At 44.9% G+C, this 24,481-nt stretch overlaps 1 protein-coding gene, 2 long non-coding RNA genes and 2 pseudogenes across 3 annotated transcripts; 2 read left to right on the top strand and 3 right to left on the bottom strand.

The window, feature by feature from the left end:
• Positions 1 to 3,906: 3,906 nt before the first annotated feature.
• LOC136198166 (uncharacterized) lies at positions 3,907 to 7,071 on the bottom strand (annotated as a pseudogene).
• Positions 7,072 to 7,984: 913 nt separating this feature from the next.
• LOC136197689 (uncharacterized) lies at positions 7,985 to 8,478 on the bottom strand. Its single transcript, XR_010672565.1, has 4 exons — positions 8,410 to 8,478; positions 8,304 to 8,361; positions 8,199 to 8,253; positions 7,985 to 8,149 (listed from the first exon to the last, which is right to left on the bottom strand). It is a non-coding gene; the product is annotated as an uncharacterized lncRNA (long non-coding RNA).
• A 10,413-nt stretch (positions 8,479 to 18,891) lies between these two features.
• On the top strand, positions 18,892 to 19,111 carry LOC136197815 (uncharacterized). Its single transcript, XR_010672606.1, has 3 exons — positions 18,892 to 18,905; positions 18,968 to 19,033; positions 19,090 to 19,111. It is a non-coding gene; the product is annotated as an uncharacterized lncRNA (long non-coding RNA).
• Positions 19,112 to 19,392: 281 nt separating this feature from the next.
• LOC136197773 (E3 ubiquitin-protein ligase pellino homolog 2-like) lies at positions 19,393 to 20,639 on the top strand. The gene is made up of 3 exons (XM_065987597.1): positions 19,393 to 19,652; positions 19,853 to 19,985; positions 20,089 to 20,639. Exons 1-3 carry the CDS (start codon positions 19,516 to 19,518, stop codon positions 20,338 to 20,340), a joined length of 522 nt encoding a protein of 173 aa, XP_065843669.1. The 5' UTR covers positions 19,393 to 19,515; the 3' UTR covers positions 20,341 to 20,639.
• Positions 20,640 to 21,386: 747 nt separating this feature from the next.
• LOC136198165 (serine/threonine-protein phosphatase PP1-beta catalytic subunit-like) lies at positions 21,387 to 24,271 on the bottom strand (annotated as a pseudogene).
• Between the last annotated feature and the right edge of the window lie 210 nt (positions 24,272 to 24,481).

Genomic DNA, 24,481 nt, shown 5'->3' with positions numbered 1-24,481 from the left:
TATTTCGTGGACTTCCGGTGATGGCGAAAATTCCAGTTCATTAGATTATGCAGTTGTGTCTGGCTGTTTGCAAGTGGACCGTTTCCGCGTTATTGATGATGTCTCAGTTTTATCTGATCATTGGCAGATTGAGATGTTTGTGGCTGTTGTTATTCTGGCACCGATGGGCGGTTCAAGTGTTCCTGTTGCTGGTCGGCTTGATTGGAACAGGTGTCCGGACAATTGTATCCAGACTTTTCAGGACGACGTTCCTCTTGCCTCGGAGAGATAGCGGTGCCGACTGACGCAATTTGTTGCTCTTCACCCAGTCTAAAGTAAAATCATACTGATACGCTTTTGGATTTCTCTGACGGGATCGTGGATTGTTACGCCTACAAATGGAATGGCTCAGGATATGGAACGGTACTCCGGTGTACTGCAGTCAATAGAATCGATTCGCTAATATATTGTGTGTGTGGACGCCCTGGTGATTTTTGACCCGCCTTGTCTTGCGATCAGAACGGCTTTGAGCACGGTAGTTCCTGTTGCTGTAGAGCAAACACCGACAAACTAACAAGCAAACGTGAGTGGAAGGCACCCTGGTGATTTTTGACGTTTGTTTGTTGTTGTTTGTTCTCCAGCAACAAAGAGTGCCGCGCTCAGAGCCGTGCTGAGAGAAAGACTAGGCGGGTCCAGTCTGCGCAATGTTGCCTCGTTTCTAACGACAACACGGCAGGGTTGCTCTTCAGCGAAGACAATTCCGTGACCATATAGGCCGTCGCCACGGCTGAAGCACTACATTTCATCAAAGAGTGCTGCCTCGGTCACCGGAAGTAATGAGTGAATCAACGATTTTCGTTAGAAAAGGGAGCGCTACGTACTGCATGAAACTCGCTGATGTAGCAATCGCCAACCTGCAGCTTCTCCTTCGAGTGAGTCTGAAAGCATAACACTTTTGTTTCACTTCGGGAATTTTCTGTAGGCGTCAAGAAACGCGTACTTCATAAGCGATGAACCGGCTTCGTCTTCGGAAGCTATCATACCTATTTTTTCCAACGCCGTAACAGGCCGTTTTTCCTGCAAGCAAGGAAAGAAGTATCAAGTCGTGGACCCCGTCGCTACCGCTCAAGAGGAGCAACCGCCTTTAGTTCCATCGGTTATTCCTGCAGCCGCGAAAACCGTTTCGCAGACGCCTGGGCTTCTCAGCCACTGGCAGCCAAGCGGCGGTCTATCGCCCGCTATGGGTGCGTCCAGATTCATGCAAAATGCCACTTCCGTTCGCCCGTCGTCAAGGAAGAGACAAAGAACAGCCGCTCCAGAGCCGGTGGAGCACTTGGCGCTGAAGCAAATCAGTCTCGTAAACATCGATTTGTCGGACGACCAAAAGAGGATGAAGGTTACAAGGCAGCCGATTCAGACTTCAAGCGTTCAGCTGAAGAAAGGAGAAGTCTCCGTGCCAGCAATTACATCTGCTGTCCAGGATTGCTTTAAAAACGCGGGCATCATCGACGGTCCCGAGGGAATTGTCTTGATAGATAAAGACGCCGCTGTGCTACTGGACGCACCTGCGACAAGACGTAAGCTTCTCGGTCGCACAAGTGACGATGCATGAAAGACTCGCGCTAATCTTCTTATGTCTATAGAACTGGCATTCTGGCGTGCGCCAGATAGACGCATTTATGCCGTTAAAAAGAGTGAGCTTCGAGAGGCTCGGTTGACGCTTGTGACTCGTTGGCAAGCTTCTTCTGAAAACGTTAACAAGGCGTCAGAAGCAGCAGAAAGTGCTGAGCAGACAGTGTCGGCGCAGAAACTCGACGACGTCGTCAAAGGCATTGAAGACATAAAGCAAAGAGTGAGCGATTTGTCCCAGCGTCTCTTCAACGTCGAGAAAATGAAGGACATACTGAAATGCACCGTCTGCCAAGAGCATGTCTTCGCCGACATCGTCATCACGACCTGCTGTGGCAGAATCTTCGGCTGCTATCCGTGCGCCCTGCAGTTCATGGAGACAACCGAGAACTTTGACTGCCCTCTGTGCCAAACTCATTTGGACGTGTACCAAGTCCTTGTAAACGGCTCCAACTGCTGCAGAAACAATCTTTTCCGTTTTCGAGGAGCCGACGCCATCGGAGAAATCGTCTCGGAGGAAGTGCCTCGACAGACGGCGAGGTCAGCGCAGCTTCAGCCGGAGCCATCTGCTAAGGCTACAGGAGGTAGCTCGCCTGAACTACTTTGACTTCTTCATTCACGGTGTTGAACTTATATTTTGAGTTTTGACTTGTTGAACTTCTTTCTTGAGCTTTGACTTATGCTTTGAGTTTTGACTTATACTGTCGTTGCGTTCTATCGAGTTGAGTTGATCTAAATAAATAAGCTAATTCTAGAAAAATAGTACAGGAACGTTATAATGTTGAAATTAATGGCGTTACCGACATCACGTACTCGTCATCAGCCATAAGTTGCACCGGTCGTCAAGAAGCTGCCATGAATTGTCCTTCTGACCATTCCTGCTCACTATAATGTCAAAAAAGAAAGAAAAGTAAACACTGGAATTTTGGCTTATCTGAATTATAGCAAATATCAAATGACATCCTATCTCGTCCATCATATGGTCTTCAAAGATTCGTCCTTCGCCTCACTGGTGTTCTTTTGTTCGTCAAATCTTTTTTTCTGTCACCAAATAAAATTAGAAAACACATTACACAGTGACGCTGACTTTTTTGCTTACCTTACACGAAAAGTTGCAAAAAAGTGGCGCTGCCTGCGCCTGCAAGGCAAACAGTTGGTATGAGCTGAATTCTTTTTTGCTGAGTTATACTTTAGCATAAGCAGTCCATTCATAAATTTTCTCTCTTCTGATGCATTTCAATCATAACTTTTTCCATACAGAAATGACAGTTAAAAGTATCAAGCTCATTCATTGTTGAGTGAAAATTGACTTATCTGAAAAAGAGCTTCACTGTGTTAGACTTCTGCAACCGAGATGATGAGTGGATATTTTTGCAAGCGCTGACGATCTAAAAAGACAGGGTTTCAGTGCACTAAGCAACCCTAATTAGGGTTGGGCTAGGGTTTTAGGCTTACTAGTTTAACTTAGCGTCTGTAGGAGGTATAGAAGAGAGCAATAACAAAAGATGGACTAGAAAAAGAACGTCTGCGTCGCTGAGTGGAAATCGCGATGGAGTTCGCGAGTTCCGTTATGCTGCTCGTGACTTATAATTCACTCTTACCATTGCAGATGGCTTCAGAAAACTCTGAAGAAGCCGCTTGCATGGTAGCGATACGTCCGATCGGCTTCTTTTTGATGAAAAACGATAAAAACTGTCAATGTATAGTGTGCGCTAGCTCTTTTTCCTACATTTGAACGCTAATTGCGACTTTCATAAAAGGATTTTTGCTTAGGTCGCTTTGAAAATAGATTTGAAATTACCTATTCAATGAGTTGTGTAAATTGCAGAAAAATTGGTTGAGTTTTGTCGTCCTGAGACGAAAAGTGTCGATATCTTATCTGCGAAGGAACGGATTCAAATGCAATTCTAGGGTTTTACTACTTGCCTAGGCTGACATCGATCCATGCTAGTTTGCAGTGGCTGCGATTGCGCTTTTGCAATTCGAGTTGGGCTCGGTCACATTTTCTAAAGGCTTCAGCTACTCTCTGTCCACGCTCAGTTCATACTTCAAAAAACGCGTATATCTTCGGCCCCGTACCTTCTATTTGGTCCGTCTTTTCGTCTTCCGAAAGCGCTAAGTTCCCGGTAGCAAAATCAAACGCCCGTATACAGCAAAAGACATACGTTGCGTGCCATATGAGGCACCCGCGCGTCAAAGGTTTTTTTGCGGTTTGGCACGCCTTTTAGGGGCGTGCCCAATTATCTCATTATTTACTGTACGTCTTTAAATGTATAATTTCTATCTTTCGTTTACTCTTCATAAATCAGCAGACATTAGAATTCGGTCTTCATGATCAAGTTCTTCGTCATCACTAATTTCGTCCTTTTCGTCATCATCGACATTAAGTTCTATCCAGAATTCGTCTATTGCGTTTTCAAATAGGCCATCTTTTTCCCAACATTTTTCTTCTTCTTTGATTGCGTGTGTACAAAAATGTTGCCACATCTCTTGCGAGACTGAATGAAAAGCTGCAGGTACAAGTGATTCGAAGTCTGCAAGCTTGAACGATGTATTATTTACTCTTAGATATCCTTTTACCTTTGATAATACGAGTTCTATCGGGTTGAGCTCGCAGTGTGCGACTGGTGTTCTCAATACAACGAGTCCATTGGTCTCTGCAATTCTGTAGCATAGGCTTTTCTGGGGTTGGACTCTTTGATTTTCTTCATTAAATCGCTTTTCAAGTCGGATCTTTCCCAGGCAATACCATAATCAGTTAACCACTTCTGCATAACGTCTTTCTTTGACGACTTTGTGGGAACGGGATCAATCACACGATTATGATACGGTGCGTTGTCAAGAACAATAACTGAATTTGCAGGAACGTTAGGAATAAGAGTTTTCTCAAGCCATTCTTCAAAATGCTTCGAGTTCATTTCGTCGTGATAATCGCCAGTTTGCTTTTTGGATCGAAATACCAATGCCGCATTTGGTATCCAACCCATATCTCCTCCTATGAAATAATGTACGTAAAAACATTTTCACTCCTTGCACAACCGTTACCTGCATGTAAAATTATTAGGCGCTTTCCTCTTCCGGACGGTCTTTTCCATCCTCCTTCGCCTGTTTCATAAAGCCAGATTTTTTCAGGTGCTACATGGGAATTTGCCCACGTTTCGTCCAGAAAAACGATTTTGATTTTTGCATTCTCCTGTACTTTCTAATTTCACGAAGATAACGATGCCTCTGGTCGACAATATCTTTGCGCTCATAAAAATATTTTTTGTCGTTTCTTTTCTTGTATTTAAAACCTATTAACTTCAAAAGTTTGGCCAACGTTGATTTCCCGTCATTGAAAATTCCCTCTTCACGAACGATTTTTAAAAGCGAAATAAGGGTAGGGTATTCTTTTCTTTCGTAAAAGCCATGAAGAGTCTGTCGAATAGTTGATCTATCGAAGTCATCGACGTTAATGACAAGGCGTGAAACCGAATAACGTTTGGCTTTTTTTGGCGTGGGAGAAAACGTCCCGGATTCCTTAAACTCCCGTTTAATTTTACACAGAGCTTGCTTCGAAAATCCAGTGGCGGCATGAAGTGGATCAAGAACCCGCTGTACCCCTATCCGGTCCCTGGCGTCCTTTTCGCTCTCCTCCTTAAAAAACGTCCATACTCGATGTACAATACGCTTTTCCTTCGACGTTATCCTCTGTCCACGCGGCATGACGCAAGAAGCGGTGGGTAAATCTCACGTCTACTAGTAGAGGTCGCGAGAACAGCGCGCGCGAAGGGGATCGAGCAAGCAGACTGCCAAACGATACGCAGCATGACTGATTAGCCAAGAGAAGGTTTCGAAAGGCCCAATGTATGTCTACTGTATATATTTTATGCTATACACAGTTTTCAAACTGTGGTAAAAGAAGCGATTCTTCCAGCACAACTAACCGAGCCTGGGCTAATTAGATCATAACACCCACCCCTTCCTCCCCAGCACGTATGAACTGAGCGTGGACAGAGAATACCTTCATGTAACACTACACGGCTTTCGCCGTTAGTCGCCAATCAAGGCAATAACGCTCATTTTTACTTCTTTTAATGTATCTAATAGAATTAGTAGAGAAATCAATATGCGAAAAAATGTTTTGAATTTGACAATCCGTTCGCAAGTTATTAGCAATAAAAAAACAGCAGTCCCAAATGTAAATTTCAAAAATCGATATTTCCTTCAATAAATACTTTCTGACATTGAACTCAAACATAAAAAATTTCATTACGTAGATTCTTTGTGTGTTTAAAATTTGAAATTTTTTTGAGCCCGTTTTTTCAGAAATCAGTAACAAAAACAACTTACATATAATTTGAAATATTTTGAAAACTTTAGCATATTTCAAAATCTTTTTTCTTGCAGATAAGTTGGGGGATATTTGTACGCTTTTCCAAGGCAAAGTAAATGAGTTGCAAAAAGTTTATTTAAAAAATATTTTTAAAAAATACAAAATACAAAAAATCTAAAAATACTGGAAGCCTTCTTCTTTATCCCAGAACTCTGGAAAAAATAAAAACAAGATGATTCAGATAAATAACTTGAAAATGGTGTCTGCAACTTACCGTTTCCTTCGCAGCCGAAACACAGCTGCTTGAGCTTCTCTTGGATCCTTCCTGCGTCTTCAGAATAGCCTAAAAAGTCAGAAAACATTAGTGAGGGGACCTAATCGCTCGACTTTCTACTTCCGGTCGGAATCGCGAGCGACTAGGGCGCCTAAACTAAGCCGAGGCGTCATTGAATGACGCACGATAGCCTACCGACGCGAGCCAAGGCTTCTACGATGCGAGCGAGGAGCTGCACGGCCAATTCCCGCGCAGCCCGTCCATAGCTGCAAAGCCAATACTTCCCAAAGCTCACCTGAAGGCAGGAAGGACTTCGTTTTTCCTCGCCGTCTCACGAGCGGAGCGCTCCGTCTCCGTCTTGCGCCTTCTTGCGCCAGGGATATCTCGCTGTAGCGCACGCGAAACGGAAACGAAAGCCTACTTTTAAAGTTCCAAACATCTAATTGTCGAGCATAGTGAGCCTACTATATAAACATATGCATGCATGTGTGCAGCTCGCTTTTAGTGTTAAGAATAGGTATTTTAGTTGGCCGTTCTGTACACTGACTCGAAAGCTTGTCTATTGTATTGAGCAATTCTTATTTAATGAAAAAAGAGTAGTTGTTGAAAGAAGTAGATATTAGTGTGTAACATACTTTTCGTCCCACAAGCATATATCAGCCTTTTGTATGTGCATTTCTTCGACCATTTCGACTATTCAGAATATCAAAACGAATGATATCTGCTACGTTACAGGTTTACATGAGTCTTCTGAAGAACTGTTGCATATCCCCATTTCCCTCAGAGACTGACTGTCATCTGTATCCAATTCGCCCGGAATCCTATGGGAATTTTGGAGGAGCAATCCGGCTATCCATTTGCGTATTTTCTCCATGGTAACCTAAGTGACATTGATATCAGTCAGTTCCGACATTGGCGCCACTTACTTGAGAAAAAGTCAGCGTCCTTTTTAATATTTTGCACAAGGCGTACTATTAGCCACAATTTCAGAAATTAACGTAACAATTTGAAGTCTTACCATAATTACGAATATGCCACAATCGCTGCCATTCCTTTGCAACGGTAAAGTCTGCATGTTGTTTAGTGACTGCATGTTATATATTATGTAGACACGATATTATACCTTGAAATCCTTTATAGTGAAAAATTTCCACTTGCGCCAGCTCCCATCATCCTTGACACATTGAAGCAATTTCCATTTAACAAGACGTTACAGCGCATGATACATTGTAATAACGCTATTCCATTACATTATCTTTTGCCGCCATTCTAAACAGTTACCGCTTCCTGCTTCTCCCAAAGGATCTAACACAGTCACCGACGTCTCTGTAAAGTCTACCAGCTAAAAGTGAAGTACATAATTTTATTTTATTATTCATCTTAAATTTCAAAGGCGACTCACTCCCAGGATCCAATGCTTATTGTGAACATTAATTGGAAATACTAACAGCCGCACTTTTGGACAGATAATGCCATGCTGCAGCAATACGGTCTTGACACGCTACGTCACAACGAAAGCCCGCCCCTTATTAACCAATTACCTGTGCACGTGCAACGGGTAATTACCTGGAGCGTGCCTCTGGAATCCACTTTAATTGGCATCACGCGAGCAGTTTAGCGCAAAAATTATTTCTATATTTTTTATTATCTATAAATTACTATTTACAGTTCTAGCAGCTAAAAAAAACCTAATTCCGGCCTGCTTCGGGCACTACAAAAAAACATAATATTATCATGCATTGTGTAAAAAATTCTATAAAAAAATCGTAAAAAATAGTCATAAAACAGGGATGCCATGTAAAAATTCTAATCTAACCTAAACCTAAAATTAACAGTAGACTTACTTGGTTAGGAAAATAAAAACGCTAAAGAAGAGAAAAATTAGCCTTCCCCACCCTGCCCAGCTTACCGCCTAGAGCTCCACTCCTGACTCGAAATATGACTGGTACAGCCTAAAGAAGAAACGATTAGTATACTTTTCGAACCCTCCCTTCCGGCGACCTTGCGTTTTGGGTCTTTTCTCGCCCCTTCGGTCGCGCGGAGTAACGAAACATGCCTAGGAAAGACGCTATTAAGAAACTGAGACAGGTCGTTTTCCTCCCTTACGCTCCCAGGCGAGTCCCAGCCAGTTGGCGACGGAGAACGCCGTCGCCAAAGTCGATCTCTGAGAAAGCTAGCCGCGTAATGTATCGATCGTCCGGCTTGTACTTACTTCGACACGTCGATTCGCCGAACTGACCGTCAGCGAGAGATCCCAACGACCGTTGTGCTTTGAATAGGGGTCTGCGCGCCTGTCACGTGACTCCAATGGCCCAACCCAGGGCCGCATATAGAGACTCTGGCCCAACCTCTCGTCTTAATCTAGTTACGCGTACGGACACCACCTCTTTGACACGCTAAAGTCCCGGTCAGTCTGTGCAACGTTGCAAGCAACATTGCACAGACTGATGATCTTTTGCTATGATGGGAGTAAGAAATTCAATCAAATCTAGAGTCCTTCAGAAAAATCCGGCGACATTTGTAATGGGATGCCCATGCCATATTGTTCACAACACTGCTAGAAAGGCAGCAGATGCATTTCAGAAGGCAAGCTTTTAGTTCCTCTTTGGTTTCGTGCTTTATATTATCGATGCAGGTTGAGTTTTAACGTTGAAGATTTAGTCGTCGATACGTACTTTTGGTTTGACAAAAGTACAAAGAGAAAGGCCTCCTTGGCAGAATTCTGCCAATTCTGCGATATTGAATACCGGCAAATTGTCAAACATGTTTCAACAAGATGGCTTTGTCTTGAAAATGCCGTTTCTCGCGTTGTTCGGCAGTTTGACGGTCTGAAAAGCTACTTTCTTTCTAACAGTACTATTACATAAAGGATACGCTATAAACCTAACAATTGAATTTTTAGGCAATTTTCACGCTCGATTTAAGAGATTGAAGCTGGCTTTTAATGATCCAATGACGGAAATTTATTTGCTGTTTTTTCAGGCAGCTCTTAGCGGATTCACTACGTTCAACTTATTTCTTCAACGAGAAGATCCTCTTCTGCCGTTTCTGTCTGCGCAAATGGAGCAATTCTTGCTGAATTTAGCGACGAAACTATGTGAAGTTCGCGTTGTACATGCTGCAAAGACCGACATCTCTTCTCTGCAGTTTGACTTAAGAGCGAACCAGAACTCAGGTGTGAAGCATTTTCCTTTCTAATTGGATCCCTAATCAAAAGTATTTTAGGCGAATAACTTTTTATTGGTACATCCACAAAAGCTAGGCTGCGGCAGCTTTTCTCCGACGGTAGTGTCTCTCAACGAAATGTTGCAACATTCTACGAAGCTGTCAGAGCATTATATGAAATAGCAACTCGTTATGCAATATCAAATTTACCTATTCACGACGCGACGATAAAAAGCGCTTCTTGGTTGGATTTCACATCGCGTTTGGACTCCTCTTTCTCTCACGTTGAGTACTTTATTACAAGGTATAAGTAAACTAGCATGATTTCAGGTTATGAGCGTCGTGGTATAGATTTGAAAAATTATTACCGTTCAGCGATCCGATGGAGCAAGATCTACTGCATGCCGAGTTTAAGGACTATCAGATGTTGTTAGACGGGGAAATTCTAATGAAAGTCCGGGACCAAGCCAGAATTAGGGAGGGCGACACTGCGCACCTCCAAATAGACGTTATATGGCACTATCTGTCGTCTTTAAAATTGCCTATTGGATTGCCAAGATCTCAGCGCCTCTCAAAAGTTGCAAAACTTATTTTGGTGATTCCTCATTCTAATGCGGCGGGAGAACGCATTTTTTCTATAATTCGTAAAAACAAAACTTCATTTCGTCCTAATCTTGATCCAAAAGGAACTCTATCAAGCATACTGACAATTAAATGTTCAGATGACGAACCGGCACACAAATTTGAGCCAAGCGACGGACTCCTGCGGGATGCCAAAAAAGCGACTTGGGAGTACAACAAGCAGCACCGAAAACATTGATCACTGCTGCGACTAAATGTATAATTACTAAATGCATTATACAACATTTACGTGAAGAACAATTCGGGACTGTCGGACTAACTTGCCAGAATAGTTGATGTATTTCCAATGTGATCCATAACTATTAGTGTATTAATCACATCTATGGTGCGATGGGTAATCTTAGCAGTTTTGACACAATTTTGAGGGGGCGTGGCTACAATTTTGAGGGGGCGTGGCTACAATTTTGAGGGGGGGCTACGCGCGCAAAAAAATCTCACACCTGCCCTCCTTTCATCCTTGGCAACTCTGCAACTACTAGTTGACAACTACGACGAATAGCGCACGCAACACACATATATGTACCAGTCAGAAGATGTCTTCGAGTAGCAGAGTAGCATGCCTTGCTCGCCATCAGTCACTCAGTCGTTCTCACATTTAAAATACATTGTCACGCGAACTAACACCAAGCGAAAGATCTAGAACAACAACAAACACGATACTCAGGAGACAAACGAAATTGAATGATCAATTTGAAATAGTACAAAGAACATAAAATGATATCGCTTCTTCTCAGGTTTTAGCTTCACTTGACAGGCAGGTTTTTGTTCAGAATTCAGCGGCAGCTGCATGGATGTACCGTCATTGAATTAATGCACTCCAAAATTAATAAAACTAACTTCTTTCTATTTCCACGTCGTCTTGTAGCGCCTTCGGTAGCTTTTTCCAACCATCAGTCTTTTGGATCTCTGACAAATAAGACGCTGCCGTTTTTCTTTTTACGTTTTCTTTTAATTTTGTCACAAAATCGTAAAAGAAATCGTAGCAACATTTCGTAGAGAAGCATGCAATTTTGTAATGGTGGTCACTATGTGTTAGACAGCGCCAAAATAACGACGCTTATAGACTCACTTGGACGCTTTCTCCGTAGTAGCCGCTAACCTTGATGCCTTCTAAGGTCAGTAAAATATTGCAGCAATTCTCTTTTGACAAGTGATCTGCCTAATTAGTGAAGGAAGAAAAGGTCTTGCCCTCTAAAAAACATACGATTCTGATAAAAAGAAATTAAGGAAGAGCTGTTTACATCGCAGAGAGATTGCAGAGCCATATCAATAGACACAATGTGAAGAAAGTTGCGACTAATCAATTTGATGCCGGCGTCCCTTAGCTCTATATCAATGATATACTTGGTTTGGCTCAGTCGCTCAAAATGAATCTCTGAACTCTCAGATAAGCACAACCTGTAGTGCTCCAATGACGTTTTCGTTAGCATATTTTCAAAAAAGAAGATAAACGCGCCGATTCTACCAATGTGATTTGATTTTAGCATCTACTATTTCCCGGTGGCAATCAGAAGAAAGAGAAGCAAATGCTTTAGTTGTCCATCCGTACTCAAAATAAAGACACAGCCATCTAAATTCAAATTAATATTTTTCCAGATTTGGCCTAATTAAAAGTGCTGTAAACTCACTCAAGGCAATCTTTCCTAAGCTCATCCAAGCAATATTCACAAGCCATTTGAAAACACTTTGGCACCATGCTACAGCATTTATCCACACTTGACTAAACAAATTGGTTACACAAAAGCTATACCCTGGTATGAAACTTATATGTACTCGGCGAAAATATTTACAGTGCTTTCTCAGACGTTCACACAAGCTTTTTTTCAGTCCAGATAAACCAAACATATCATCTACCTTCAGCAGATTTCTGCATAGCGTCATTTAAATCTTACTGCGAGTTTATTCCTACGATCTAGCATTTACGGAGTTTGATTGATGCCCGAAGGCCATTGTGCGGTGCAACGGTACAAGAATTCAATAACCAGTTGGAGGCAGGTGTAGTTTACCCTTTGAACAATTAAAGAAAGAAAATAAGTTGAGAATGGGGTAAAGGAAAAAAGGTGGAAACCCTTTCAAACCTATTTACTGTTTCAGAGACGGGTGAATATCAAAGGCATTTGTCAGCGCGCACTTGTAATCTTTCATTGATTTCAGATTTTGATGAAGCTCGTCGATCAGTTGAACACTTCGGAGAAGATAAGTTCTCTTTGATTTCGTGCCTCGTAGAACCTAGGATACAGTCATTACCAGTCGGTATTGTTTGGTTTCCGTTACTTACCGTAAATCAACTAAAGTTTTATGGATATCTTTCATGTTGAGATTTCGGAAATTCTCCGGAAGAGAAGACAGCCAATTTTTTTGGAAGTATTCGGCTAAATACGTGGAAACGTGATCCCAGGTGCGTCCGACGTTGGCAGCTCCTTTGTTGGTATCTGATGTTGGCTTGTAGTGAATGGACGTCGTTTGAGGAAGAGGGAGAGGAATTTTCCCAATTGTATCTTGTACGTCGACTATGCACGTAACCATGTGTATGGCAGTTGATGTTTCAGATGAAGTCGGGCGTTGAATGGTGTGAATGGCGTTGAAGTCGTCGATAATGAGCAAGGTAAGCTGATTCTTGTCAACCGAATTTTGAATAAATGTTTTTACCTATTTTTCATACATGTATTATAATAAATATATATGGGGCATGTTTACCGGTCTTTTATTGTCATTCGCAAGTTCCTTTCTGAATCTCAGTATCGTTCGAGGATGGCCACATATTCCAATTGATCTTCCACACTCAAGAGCTGCTTAGGAACAGCCTTCGAGAGCCAAATGCAACCCAACGTCGTTGAAAAATGTGGTTAGCTGCTGAAAATCATGATTTCAAATTTTTAGTTTAAATAATTTACAATTTTTTTACCTGGTTGCCAAGGTATACAACACGATACAGTTCAGCTACCACTCTCTGGCGCTTTAGATGGTCTCTTCTGTCCTCGTCTAAACTGCTCGAGTATCCGCTGGTGACAACCTTCTTCAGGATGTCGAACAGCCCAGGAGCGTGCACTCTGCAGAATTCTTCCATTTCATTTGCACTGTATAATTTGTTTCCTCCCCTGCCGATGAGAGCCTTCTGGAAGATTTCATCAACCCAGATAAGTCTATTAGTAGGATATTAATTAAATGCTAAAATGCAGATTGAGACCTGTCTGCTCAATTACCGGGATTCGACCGAGACTCCTCCTGTTCTCGTCTTCTAAGTCCAATATCCGACGGCGACACCTCGACAACTCACTCTGCATGCGTCCCATTTCGGCTTTTGTTCTGGCAAGCTCGGTAATACCCCGAGTTCTATCCAAATCGGACACTTCCGTGCAGGTAGGCTGCGAAATCAAATTAGCATAATGCTAATACAAGTTACGTAATGCAAACCTGTATACGGCAGCGACTCTCTTGGCCGGTGGTTCGTAGCGAGGATGTTCGATCAGCTGCTCGCACGAATCTATCTCCTTAAAGTGCTACCAGCACACGTACGCTGCAGGCTCTTCGGTTATTTCATCGAGAGGAGAACAAAGTCGAGACGGGCACGGGGAGCCAGAACAGCGATCCGCATCGAAGCGAAAAGCGCAACGACGAAATTCGTCGTAGCGAATGCGCGAATGATCAAGGCAAAGGCAAACGTCGTCGTAGAATTCGCGTTTCTAGCTTCTCTACCGCTGTAGGTTTCGGAAATTAATAGGCGGTTCTCGTCGCATCCGGGAAAGACGATCGAGCGCTTCGTGCTCAGCTAGCGTTCCTCTCGTGGAGACTAGCCGCGGACCTGTCGCATGAAAGCAGAGCATCACTCGACTCCAATCGTTTTGATAACAGCGAAGCGACGACATGGAGCGGACGCGATCTATCCTCAAGGCGGCGTTTTCGAAGAAAGCTGTCGCGCACTGGCCGTCGCCGATTCGCAGCGGCTATAGCTCTCCCGACGGCGTCCAGCGTACGTCGAGCAATGATGGAAGTCGATCTCTTCAATGGAATCGCTAATCAGCATTTCAATGGCATCGCTCAGATCAGTAATATTGAAATTTCTTCTTTATTGTTTACTTGAGACATTGGCGGCGAGAATCAACTCAAATCTAGCCGATTTGCTGTGGCATTGCTGATTGTCCACTGTGGAAAGACAAATCAGTTTCCTGCATCGTTTGTCGTGAAAATCGTACACCTCGCCGACAGGGCAGCTTTTTGATAGAGAAACTGGAAAAGACATATATCTCGATTTTACCATGACGCTCCCGACTGTCGTTCACAACTGATTCACGTATAGAATCGGGCAGCGCTTTTACATCTGACTCCGCGACGATCGACGTGACATTCTTTGGGCGTCTCTTTGTAGTCGTTATCTCCTCGCGCCTTCCCACCGCTAGGCTCGTATCCAGCCTGTTATCCAGGCGGCTCTTACTGCGTGAGCCTGGATAACAGGCTGGAGACACAGCTTGTTTGTGGGGCGTCGATAAGGCGTGTGTTGGGCGTGTGTTGTTTTTGCATCGGCATTTAAGCAGCGAGCTTCGCCAAACTGGGCTGCAGTCTCTGATTCGTCTCTTAGGGTCATGTGATCAATTGACGTCGACGTCTTTCCCAACACTTACAATGACGTTAATTGATCACATGACTCTACGTGACCAATCAGAGACTGCAGCCCAGTTTGGCGAAGCTCGTCGCTTATTGGCCGACGCCATAACAACCGACGCCCAACCACGCCTTATCTACGCCCCACAAAAAAGCAGTGTCTCCAGCCTGTTATCCAGGCTCACGCAGTAAGAGCCGCCCAGATAACAGGCTGAATACGAGCCTATCCCACCGCCGTCTGCTCATTCCGATCCACCCCATTCCCAGGGTCAGATCACGTCCAAACCCAAAGAAAACAAGTGACAAAACACGTTGAGGACGACCCTTCAAAACACCGACACGCCCACCAATACGCCCACCGAAACAAGCCCATACACTCGCTACGCGTATACCTCCGCCTCTCAAGCCAACGACCTCTCGCTGCCACTCGCGGCGACGTGGTTCATTCACCGAGTAATCAACACTCGAACACAACTTCCGGTTTATCGCCCGACGGCGACATAGTAGTTCAGGAAGACACGGTGCAACGAGCTGGCCAAACCCGTTTACCGACTAATCAGTCCCCACTCATCCCGGGCCTATCTCGCGCTTTCCTCTTGCTTGTTGTTTCGTGCCTTACCCGGATTCTCCACCAAATATTAGTATGGGGCGTCTTAATTTCATGAAACGTACCGACTCATGTATAGAAGCCCCCCAGACGAGCACATGCCCCGGATGTGCTAGGGATCAAGAGGCTATACAGTACCGGTCTGCAACCGAACTCTCGATTGACACAGCTGGATGCCCAAGCGTTCAGTCCAAGCGTTCAGCCCAAGCGTTGACTGTGATCAATGACCTGTTTTTGTGGTGCTCAGCGTACGTGCAGCAAACTTTCTTTTAGCTTACTCTTTTCTTCATTGGTCCGTGGGAGACTGCATGGGAGGCCGCGACGTCGCAAGACTTTGATCTTCAACTCAAGACACTTTGAGAGATAGGATCTCTCCAACGTAGACAAGAATCTATAATTTTTATTCATTGGGGCTTTTCTGGACGTGCTTTTCCGTCGTTTAAGTTGCGCTCGGCGCGTTTTCATACATGATTTTCGTCGTAAACTCTTCCCCGTGTTGGTTGATGCAGAAATATAGGTCGCCGCTGGCTTACGTTATGAATTTCAATGCCAGAACGGAAGATGCGTTTTTTACAGTTGGCGTTGCGACGGCGAGGTCGACTGCGACGACGCTTTACTAATTGAATAATTTGATCATGTGATGCAGCCATTTTAGAAAAGATCTCTTCTCTTGCAGTCTTTCCCCATTGTCTGATCAAATATCGTCTTTCCAACGGGTATTCTGAGTTTTCTGACGACAAGCTGATGAACGTTTTGTGTGTAGTGCGATGATCAACGAGTGAACAGCGTATCTTTTTTATCTAGTTAACTTACGGTCATACAACCTTCTCATTTGAATTTACCAACTCATCACAGCTACCTGGCAGAGGAGAGGCGGGGCTTTCAGGGATTTTCGGCGCGGTTGCGTTGTCGCTTCTTGTCGTAACATTTGTTGACGACCACCAGAGTACAGTTTCGGCCGCAATTCTGCCAGCTCAACCGGCTCCAATGTGCCCACGGGTCGTCGCTCAAGTGAACAAGTCGGCGATTGGGTTGGAAAACGATTTCCGACTCCGAGTCGCCGCTCAAATGACGACTTCGATTGGGCAGGAATACTCGACGGCTTGCCGGTCGAGCCCGACCCGGGTTTCTTCGGAGTAGGAGAAGCAAGGAATCCGCCCTCTGGTCGCCGCCGGTGACGAAGTCGGCGAACGTGGTTAATGACTCCTGATTAGCCTCAGGCTGTCTTCTGGGACTTCTGCGCTGATTCGTGAGCTTGGCTGATTGTACGTGTTCTCTCTGCTATTTTTCTTTGACACTGATTGTTTTTGCGCTGTTTCTTTCTTTTTTCTTCCACATTGATTGTTTTTGCTCAATTTTCTTTTTCTTGAAAATGATTCAAAACTCACTAAAGCCATGCAGCGACTTGGTGAACGAATACTACTAGACTATGTTTCTGGCTCCTCCTTGTTGCGTGCCTCGTCTCACATGATGGAGATCAAATGTACCACGCATGTACCGAAAGGTTCTCGTTCGGTACTTTCAGAATTTTGCTTAAGCCTTTCTCCTCGCCTGACCGAACCAAGCGCCTTTTCTAATCTAAAGGCATTTACGCTTTTATCTTGCCAAATGCATATTAACCTTTCCAACGTCCGATTAGTACCAGAAAAAAGCTATCGCAAATTTCGGGAAGTAGTTAACTGGCTATATTTGGTACATGCGTAGTACAAGCGATCATCGTCGTAGAAGGAGAGGGATGTGAAAGTGCTCCTTATCAAGTGACTTTTCCTGGTTGGAGCTGTGAAGTCCCGTATAACATTGTGCAGGCGCCTCAGTAAGTAGGAGAATTATTTTCAAAAACTGATACTTTGGATATAAACTGACGCTTATATGGTCGTTCATGAGTGTTCGGTCACCGCATAAGGCACAAAAACACCTGCCCTTTGCATAAATTTTACTCACCCTCTCGCTTTTTTGCCATTGTGAATTTGTTTAAACCAATGGCTCTACGAAATTGCCAAGACGTTCCGCTATTGAATGCAGTAGATAGTTAGCGAAATTAAGCTGCCCTTCCGACGTAATTCGCTAAAGGCGCCGTCCTCGACGTGTCTTCATGGTCGCGTTTTGCACCCTCTAAAACTCTTACGAGTTTGGGCTTGACGGGGCTCGTGGATCTCGCTCGAGTTGTAAGCTATACCCAATGGGAGACGTTCGGTGCTAGCCAAGTGGCATCCTATCAGTATCTATCTCCAGCTATTTTATTTGTCATCATAGACTAGACAGTTTATATAGTGTATTCTGTTAGGTGTTGGTAGTGCTGAGTATTCAATGGTTCCGCTATCGGGGCGCTCGAGCACCGGGTACACTGCTTCTATTCTGGCTTCTAATGCTCATCTACGGCTCCTTGCGTCTTCGCACCTACATACTCATAAACACATACGGCGTACGAGTAATCTTTTGCGTGGTGATATTTTTTTGATGGGTATGTGTACTAGGCTGTGTCTTTTTCTACGGCTGGACACGACATCACGTTTCATCTCACTTTATCTGTAGTCAAATTCGTTCTCATTCTGATCTCGTTTGTGCTGTCCATAATGCCGGATCGGACGCCTCATTATGATCTTCTTGACAGCGATTGGGTTTGTACTAACAATTTAGCAGCCCTGTATGGAACGTCGACTCTCTATTTAGAAAGTGTGTCTTGGGACTAAGGCAACGTTTCTCTCGAAGATTTCCTTTTGGTGGATGACGAGGTGTGAACGTTGACATCTAAAATCTCTCCTCAGGATAATCGAAATGGTGCAATTTAGTATGATTTTTACCGGATACAAGCGTCCACTGACCGACGATCTCTTCCATCTCTTTCCCGGTGATAAGGCTAAAGTGGTTGTGCCTCGGTTCCTAAACGCGTGGAATTGCGAAGTCAACAAGGCGAAGTAAGAAAGAGAAAGGCAAATAAATATATGGGACCTTAATTAATCGTGCCTGATTTCAGAGTGAAAAAAGGTCGAAAATCGCAGCCGCCATCGCACGTCAAATATGACAGCAATGGTTTGAACGGGAGCCTCGAATCCCTGGACAAAATAGCAATGATTCCACTGCACGACAAAGTCGATCGGCGCGGTCCCAAGGCAGCAACGCCGTCTCTATCCTTGGCTCTCGCCAAAGGGCTGATGCTCACCGCTGCCGCCTTCAAATTCGGTCAGGACGTCTTGACGTTTATCGGGCCTCAACTTCTCAAGTCAGTTATCATACAGTCTTGCTTCAATAAAAATGAAAATAAAAAACAACAAATCGATTCCCGTGTGGCGCGGCTACGTCTACGCCGTTCTTCTCTTCTTCAGCGCCCAAGCGCAGTCTCTGCTTTTGCATCAGTACTTCCATCAATGCTATCGCACGGGACTGCGCGTCAAGACGGCAATCATCAGCGCCGTATATCGAAAAGTAGAGAAAGGATGTGCTCTATGTGGTAAAAGTGTAGTCTCAATTTTCTTGTCTCCCAGGCGTTGCGAATGAATGATCAGTCTCGAAGGGAGTCGACTGTGATGGCGGTGGACACGAGACGTTTTCTCGATCTGATGCCTTATATTCAAATGGTTTGGTCGGCTCCGTGTCAAATCATTTTGGCAATGTTTTTCTTGTGGGAAACGATCGGTGTGTTCACTCTCGCAGGTTTGGCCGTGTTGATACTGTTGATACCCGCCAAAAAATTGCAGGTTAGATAGAAAGTGGGAACTCTAATATGACGATGAAATTGGAGCATCGTTGTCATTATAAGGTCAAGCAGATGAAATATAAGGACGAGAGGATTAAGCTTATCAACGAAGCTCTCAGTGGCATCAAGGTACACTCAACCGACCGAGGAGGTATTTTTTCATTTGAATAATTCGCGTGCTCTAGGTTATCAAGTTCTATGCGTGGAAGAAATCGTTTTTGAAGACGATTTCGGACGTTCAAAAAAAGGAATTGGCCGTGCTGAAAGCGATCTTGTACTTGATGACCGTCACGCGTTTCATGTGGACGTACTTGGTTTGTCGCCCTACTCTGCTAGATCAGCGAGAGAAATATATCTCTTGATCTAACAGCGTCACACGTTGCATATTTATCACTGGTGTTCTCTAGGTTGCTCTTACGAAGACGTAACCATGGCCCAACCATGTACATCACGCGTGGCTCTGATATAAGTTGCACGTGACCCTCTTTCACGCAAAGAGTGAACTGTCTGCCCCCCGTTCAAAGAGTGCCCGTCGACTCGAGGCGTGCGAAGTTATTTGCGTGTACTGTAGCTCGTCTCATCAGAGATAATACTACCTTGTTTACCGGAGAATGGCAACGACAGACGACAGCGCCTACCTATCGAAATACGGATCGAGTCAAGAGAGCGACTGTGGCGTCCCACGTCGTCGCAAACGTTCCAAAACGCATCAAACGCAAATCGTCTACGGCGAGTTAGTCGTCGTCGGGTAAGAGAGAAAAACGATCGTCGAACAAAGGAGGAAAGAACCCGGACCTCATCTCCTTATTGTGGGCACCCGATCGTGGGAAGCATCCTGTGTGTTTGCGTCGCGCCCCCTTGTTTTCCAATTCGCTCCTCTCCGTTCTCTAATGCGCATAAATTCATCGCGCCGCGGCGTTTCCGTTTTGTCTCTTGTTTCTCTTACAGTTTCAACGGTTCGCCGAGCGGCGGCAGCGACGGTCGCTATCGGAACAAGTTCGTTCTCAGTCGACGACCGCGAGGGAACGGCGTCAAGGTGATGAATCAGCGAACGATCGTCACGCGTCCGGCACAATCGAAAGTACGGAACGCCCTTCTCCTTACCCGATTAGAGCTAGTCATATATTAACGTGATGACGTCATGCTGGCTTCTATGTTCTGATTTTTCTTGTTTTTTTTTCTAGGAAAGTCTGCTGAAGCAGGAGCAACAGTCGACTTCCAGCTACAGTCACAGCGTCTCGATGACCATCAATCGAGACAAATCTGTCGTCATCGATTACGACACCGACGAATCGACGGACATGTTCCAATTGGGACGGTCAATGGACTCCGTCATCCATTTCATCGTTTTCGATATGATACCGAATCCGAGTCGAACGGCCGAGCCGGTTTGCTCAAACTCGACCGTTTCACGCTACGCGTGTAGTTGTGTCTAGACCTGGTAGGGAGGCGTGACGGTATCAGTTTTCAGATCCACACTTTCTCGTGGCAGATTGTCTAGACGTGGTAGGGAGGCGTGACGGTATCAGTTTTCAGATCAACACTTTCTCGTGGGACATTGGTGGGTCGCCTAAACACTCACCACCGTACCAGTCAAAATAAGCAAACCGCCTCTCTACCGCACTGTAGTCAAAATAGAACACGCCTCATTCGCCGCTCATTCAGACTCAACTACTCACGCATGCTGTACTGCTTATCATAGTCCCTGTTGCAGAAATAAACGCGCTGAAATCCACCATACCATCGAGTCTTGTGCACCAAACCACGGGGGTCCCTTTCTTGTGACAATTGAATACTTCACTTTCCCAGTATGAGTGACTGAAAACGAACCTCTCAGCTTCAATTGGTGCCTAATATAAGCAGGCTTCCATACGACAAAACTAAGCGTTCATGATTCCGAGAAAGAAGGCTGAAACGTATGCACCACCCACATCAAGAAGCCCGGTAATTAGATGCAAACGAGCATTCCAAACTTCTCTGAGAAGGCGGAAACGGATCCACCCCCCACAGCAAGAAGCCTGCTAATCAGATGCAAACTAGATGCAAACGGCATTCCAAACTTCTGTGACGTCACATCCTGTTTCACAAAACGACCGAAATTTTGCCGAAACGAAAAGACAAGGACCCTAACAAATACCCAGGTGCACAACTACAATGTATCGGACACCTGACGGACGCAGTCGCAACAATGTACCCCCAACCACTTTTCCGGTACGCAACGACAAAAATTTTTTTGACCCCGAGAACTGTTTCGGTACTCAGGTACCGAGACAAAAGGAAACAGTTACTAATACGCAAGAAGAAGAACAGTTTTAGCCCAAACGAAATCTTACTAAATATTTTATTTCACCAAAATTGAGCTGACGTATAGGTACGTACGAACGACAGAGAGAAGGGGAGGCAGTTCAGTTAGACAAACGCTTTCAGCAGATACAGTACGTACAATCCCCCTAACCACCCATTTTTTCGAGCTACAGCTAGTTTAAACAATCAAAGCTGTAAGCACCTGGCCTCTCGGCGGCGTCACAGGCTGATCCGAATTCCAACCGCCGTTTTGATACTTCGTTTTCTTTTCAGACGGCTTCGGAATCTATAAAAAGATTATGCACTCTCTATTAAAACGAGGAGAGACATATATTTTTACCAGAAATGAGCAAATTAGCGTCTCATCCACACTCATCATGCCACTGGCATTGTCAAATTCCCCGCAATAATTGGGCGCGGAGAATAGCGTAACCAATTGCCGCAGGGCAAAAAATTCGTAACCATCTTCTACAACCTAAAGAAGACAATGACATGCAGGAAAAATAGCTACAAAAAAACAGTGATTTCATTTGATGCGCTCGACATATTAGATCAAGGTCGTGTCAACCGAGAAACTTGGAAACAATATCCGAGCCGAAAGTGAAAGAAAAGCCGGGATCGTTCTCGCCCCATCCATTTACGTTCATATCGGGATCGGACCAGAGTAAGTCACAAAGCAATCCTAGACGACACGCCCACGTGGGATTTTTAAAACAAAGACCAACGCCCACGCGGAGGGGAAACCTGTATCGGGAACGTCCTTAGGTCGCATGACTCTTCGTATTTGTTCCATCGAGTGAAGATCGGGAGAAAGACCTACGTGAATACATGTGGGGTTTGCGTACGAGAGACGCCTCTCCCGCCCTGCCACGCCCCTCCCGCCCGCGCGCCCTGTCTCTCTTTCTCTTTCTCTTACCTCCGTGACAGCAGAATATCTTTTCGTCGATAATCGCGGCGATCGGCAAACAGTTGAAACAATCCGTAAACGTTTTCCACAGTTTGATGTTGTACCGGCGCTTGCCTGTGTGAGAGAGAGACACACATTCAGTCATCGGTCATTTTCATTCATCGATTCGTCGCGACTTACATTCGTCGTAGAAACCGTATATGCGATTGATGCTCGCGCACTCGTGGTTGCCGCGCAACAGGAAGAAATTCTCGGGATACTTGATCTTAAAGGCGAGGAGAAGACAAATTGTTTCGAGCGATTGCTTGCCCCGATCGACGTAATCGCCGAGAAAGAGATAGTTCGCTTCGGGCGGAAAGCCGCCGTACTCGAACAATCGCAGTAGATCCGTGTACTGGCCGTGGATGTCCCCTCTATTCGATATATTTGATCCAAAATAGCGACGCCAACTCGCGTCTCGTCGTTACCGCATATTTTTAACGGTGCTTCGAGTTCGAGGAGCATCGGTTGAGCGAGAAAGAGTTCGCGCGACTTGACGCACAAGCCGCGGACCTCTTGTTCGGTAAAATTGACCGTCTTTCCCGGCCGGCAGCCACGCACTAGAAGAAGCGATGCGATTGCTTCGCGAAATCGGTCGTTTTCCCATCGGAATACCTTCGAGAAGGTGAGAAATGATGCGATCGATGTTGAGAGAACCTTCGGCCGTCGTTCTTCGGTAAATAAATGCGCGTAGAAGTCGACACGTTGCTCCGATCCTGACGTCACCGCGAGGAGCAGGGGCGACTTTCACTGAGCATGTTCGTTAATATTTAGGCGGGATCCAATGGCCCCCTCACATGTACCCTCACATGCCCCCTCACATGCCCCCTCACATGCCCCCTCACATACTGTATGTCAGCTCCGTATGTCTATGTTTGAACGCCGCCATTTTATCCGGGTTGGCGCGTAAATCAAAATATCCCGGTTAAGGACGACGATTCTCCTCTCATTTACGGCACAGATTCTCAGGTGCGGCCTTCGTGCTATTCTCCTCTTAATATAATTCATAGGACAAACCACCCCTTGTTTTATCTTATAAAAACAAAAGGATCGCAGTCAGCAGCTATATGAGATCGAATCTAACGCGCTTCGAAATGTTCGCAGTGTCGACGTCGAGAAACGGCGTCCAAATCGGACGCGTACGGTTTCTCGCAAACTGGACATCGCGACGGCAATTCTTCATAAGGATTGCAGTGAAATTATTAGACCGTGAGACCGTCCCCATTGATTCATAAAGATTGTAATGAATTTATTCGAGCGTGAGACCTTCCCCATTAATTTATAAGGATTGCAGTAATATTATTAGAGCGTGAGACCGTCTCCATTGATTCATAAGGATTGTAATAAAATTATTAGAGCGCGAGACCGTCCCCATTGATTCATAAGGATTGCAGTGATATTATTAGAGCGTGAGACCGTCTCCATTGATTCATAAGGATTGTGGTAAAATTATTAGAGCGTGAGACCGTCCCCATTGATTCGTTGTCGTCGTCCGGGGGAGCGGAGGGAAGGGTCGTCGCTTTGACGACGACGGCGACGATGGGCGGCGATTTCTTTCTTCGTCGTCGTCGCTCTCGTTTTTCTTCTCTTTCCACGCCGCCGCAGCTGGAATCGTAGTCACGCCGAATATGACGTCGATCCTCGTCTCCGTCGTCACGTGACTTTTTCTTTTCGCGTCGTTTCTCCGACTTCAAAAGCGAAACTTCGCCGAGGGAAAGATCGCCTCCGGGACGTTGATAACTCGGCGGCGTTGCTATGGTGATATCTTGAAAATCCAACGAAGCGCTTCGCAATTGAATTGGCTCGTCGCCAGCACTCCGTTTATTCGGCAAGGCGATCTCTTTTCTCATCGCTTTAGAGAAGAGAACTTCAGTCTGAATTTCCTTCAATTCGAGTTTTTTGTCCCGTACGGCACGCTGGCCTTCCATTTTGCCCAGCTTGCGAAAGAGGTCGGTACACTCTTCGTTCTTTCCTTTCAATTCGTTTTCCGCTTCTTCTAACTTCTCCGTTAGATTCAGCACTTGGTTTTCACTCAATTCAAGCTTCTTCTTCAATGGGTCGATCTCTTCATTTTTTTCCTTTTCGAGTAACTCAATCCGATTGATAAGACTCTCCATTTTTTCTTTAATTCGACCTTCTCTTTTAGCACCTTTTCTGACATCTCAGAATTTCTCTTTTCCGCCTTCTCGTAAGCCAATTTCTCACTCTTTCACAATTTCCTAATGCGATTGAACTCGTCTCCACGTGATACGCTATCCACAAACACAAAACCCGCCAGCTGACCATTGAACGTTGTCACTTGCTCAGTAAGAAATTTCACATTTTCC

The sequence above is a fragment of the Oscarella lobularis genome, chromosome 18 (assembly GCF_947507565.1).
Source record: "Oscarella lobularis chromosome 18, ooOscLobu1.1, whole genome shotgun sequence".
Lineage (NCBI taxonomy): Eukaryota > Metazoa > Porifera > Homoscleromorpha > Homosclerophorida > Oscarellidae > Oscarella > Oscarella lobularis.
Note: the sequence above shows the minus strand (reverse complement) of the source record. Positions and strands in the feature narration are given on the sequence as shown.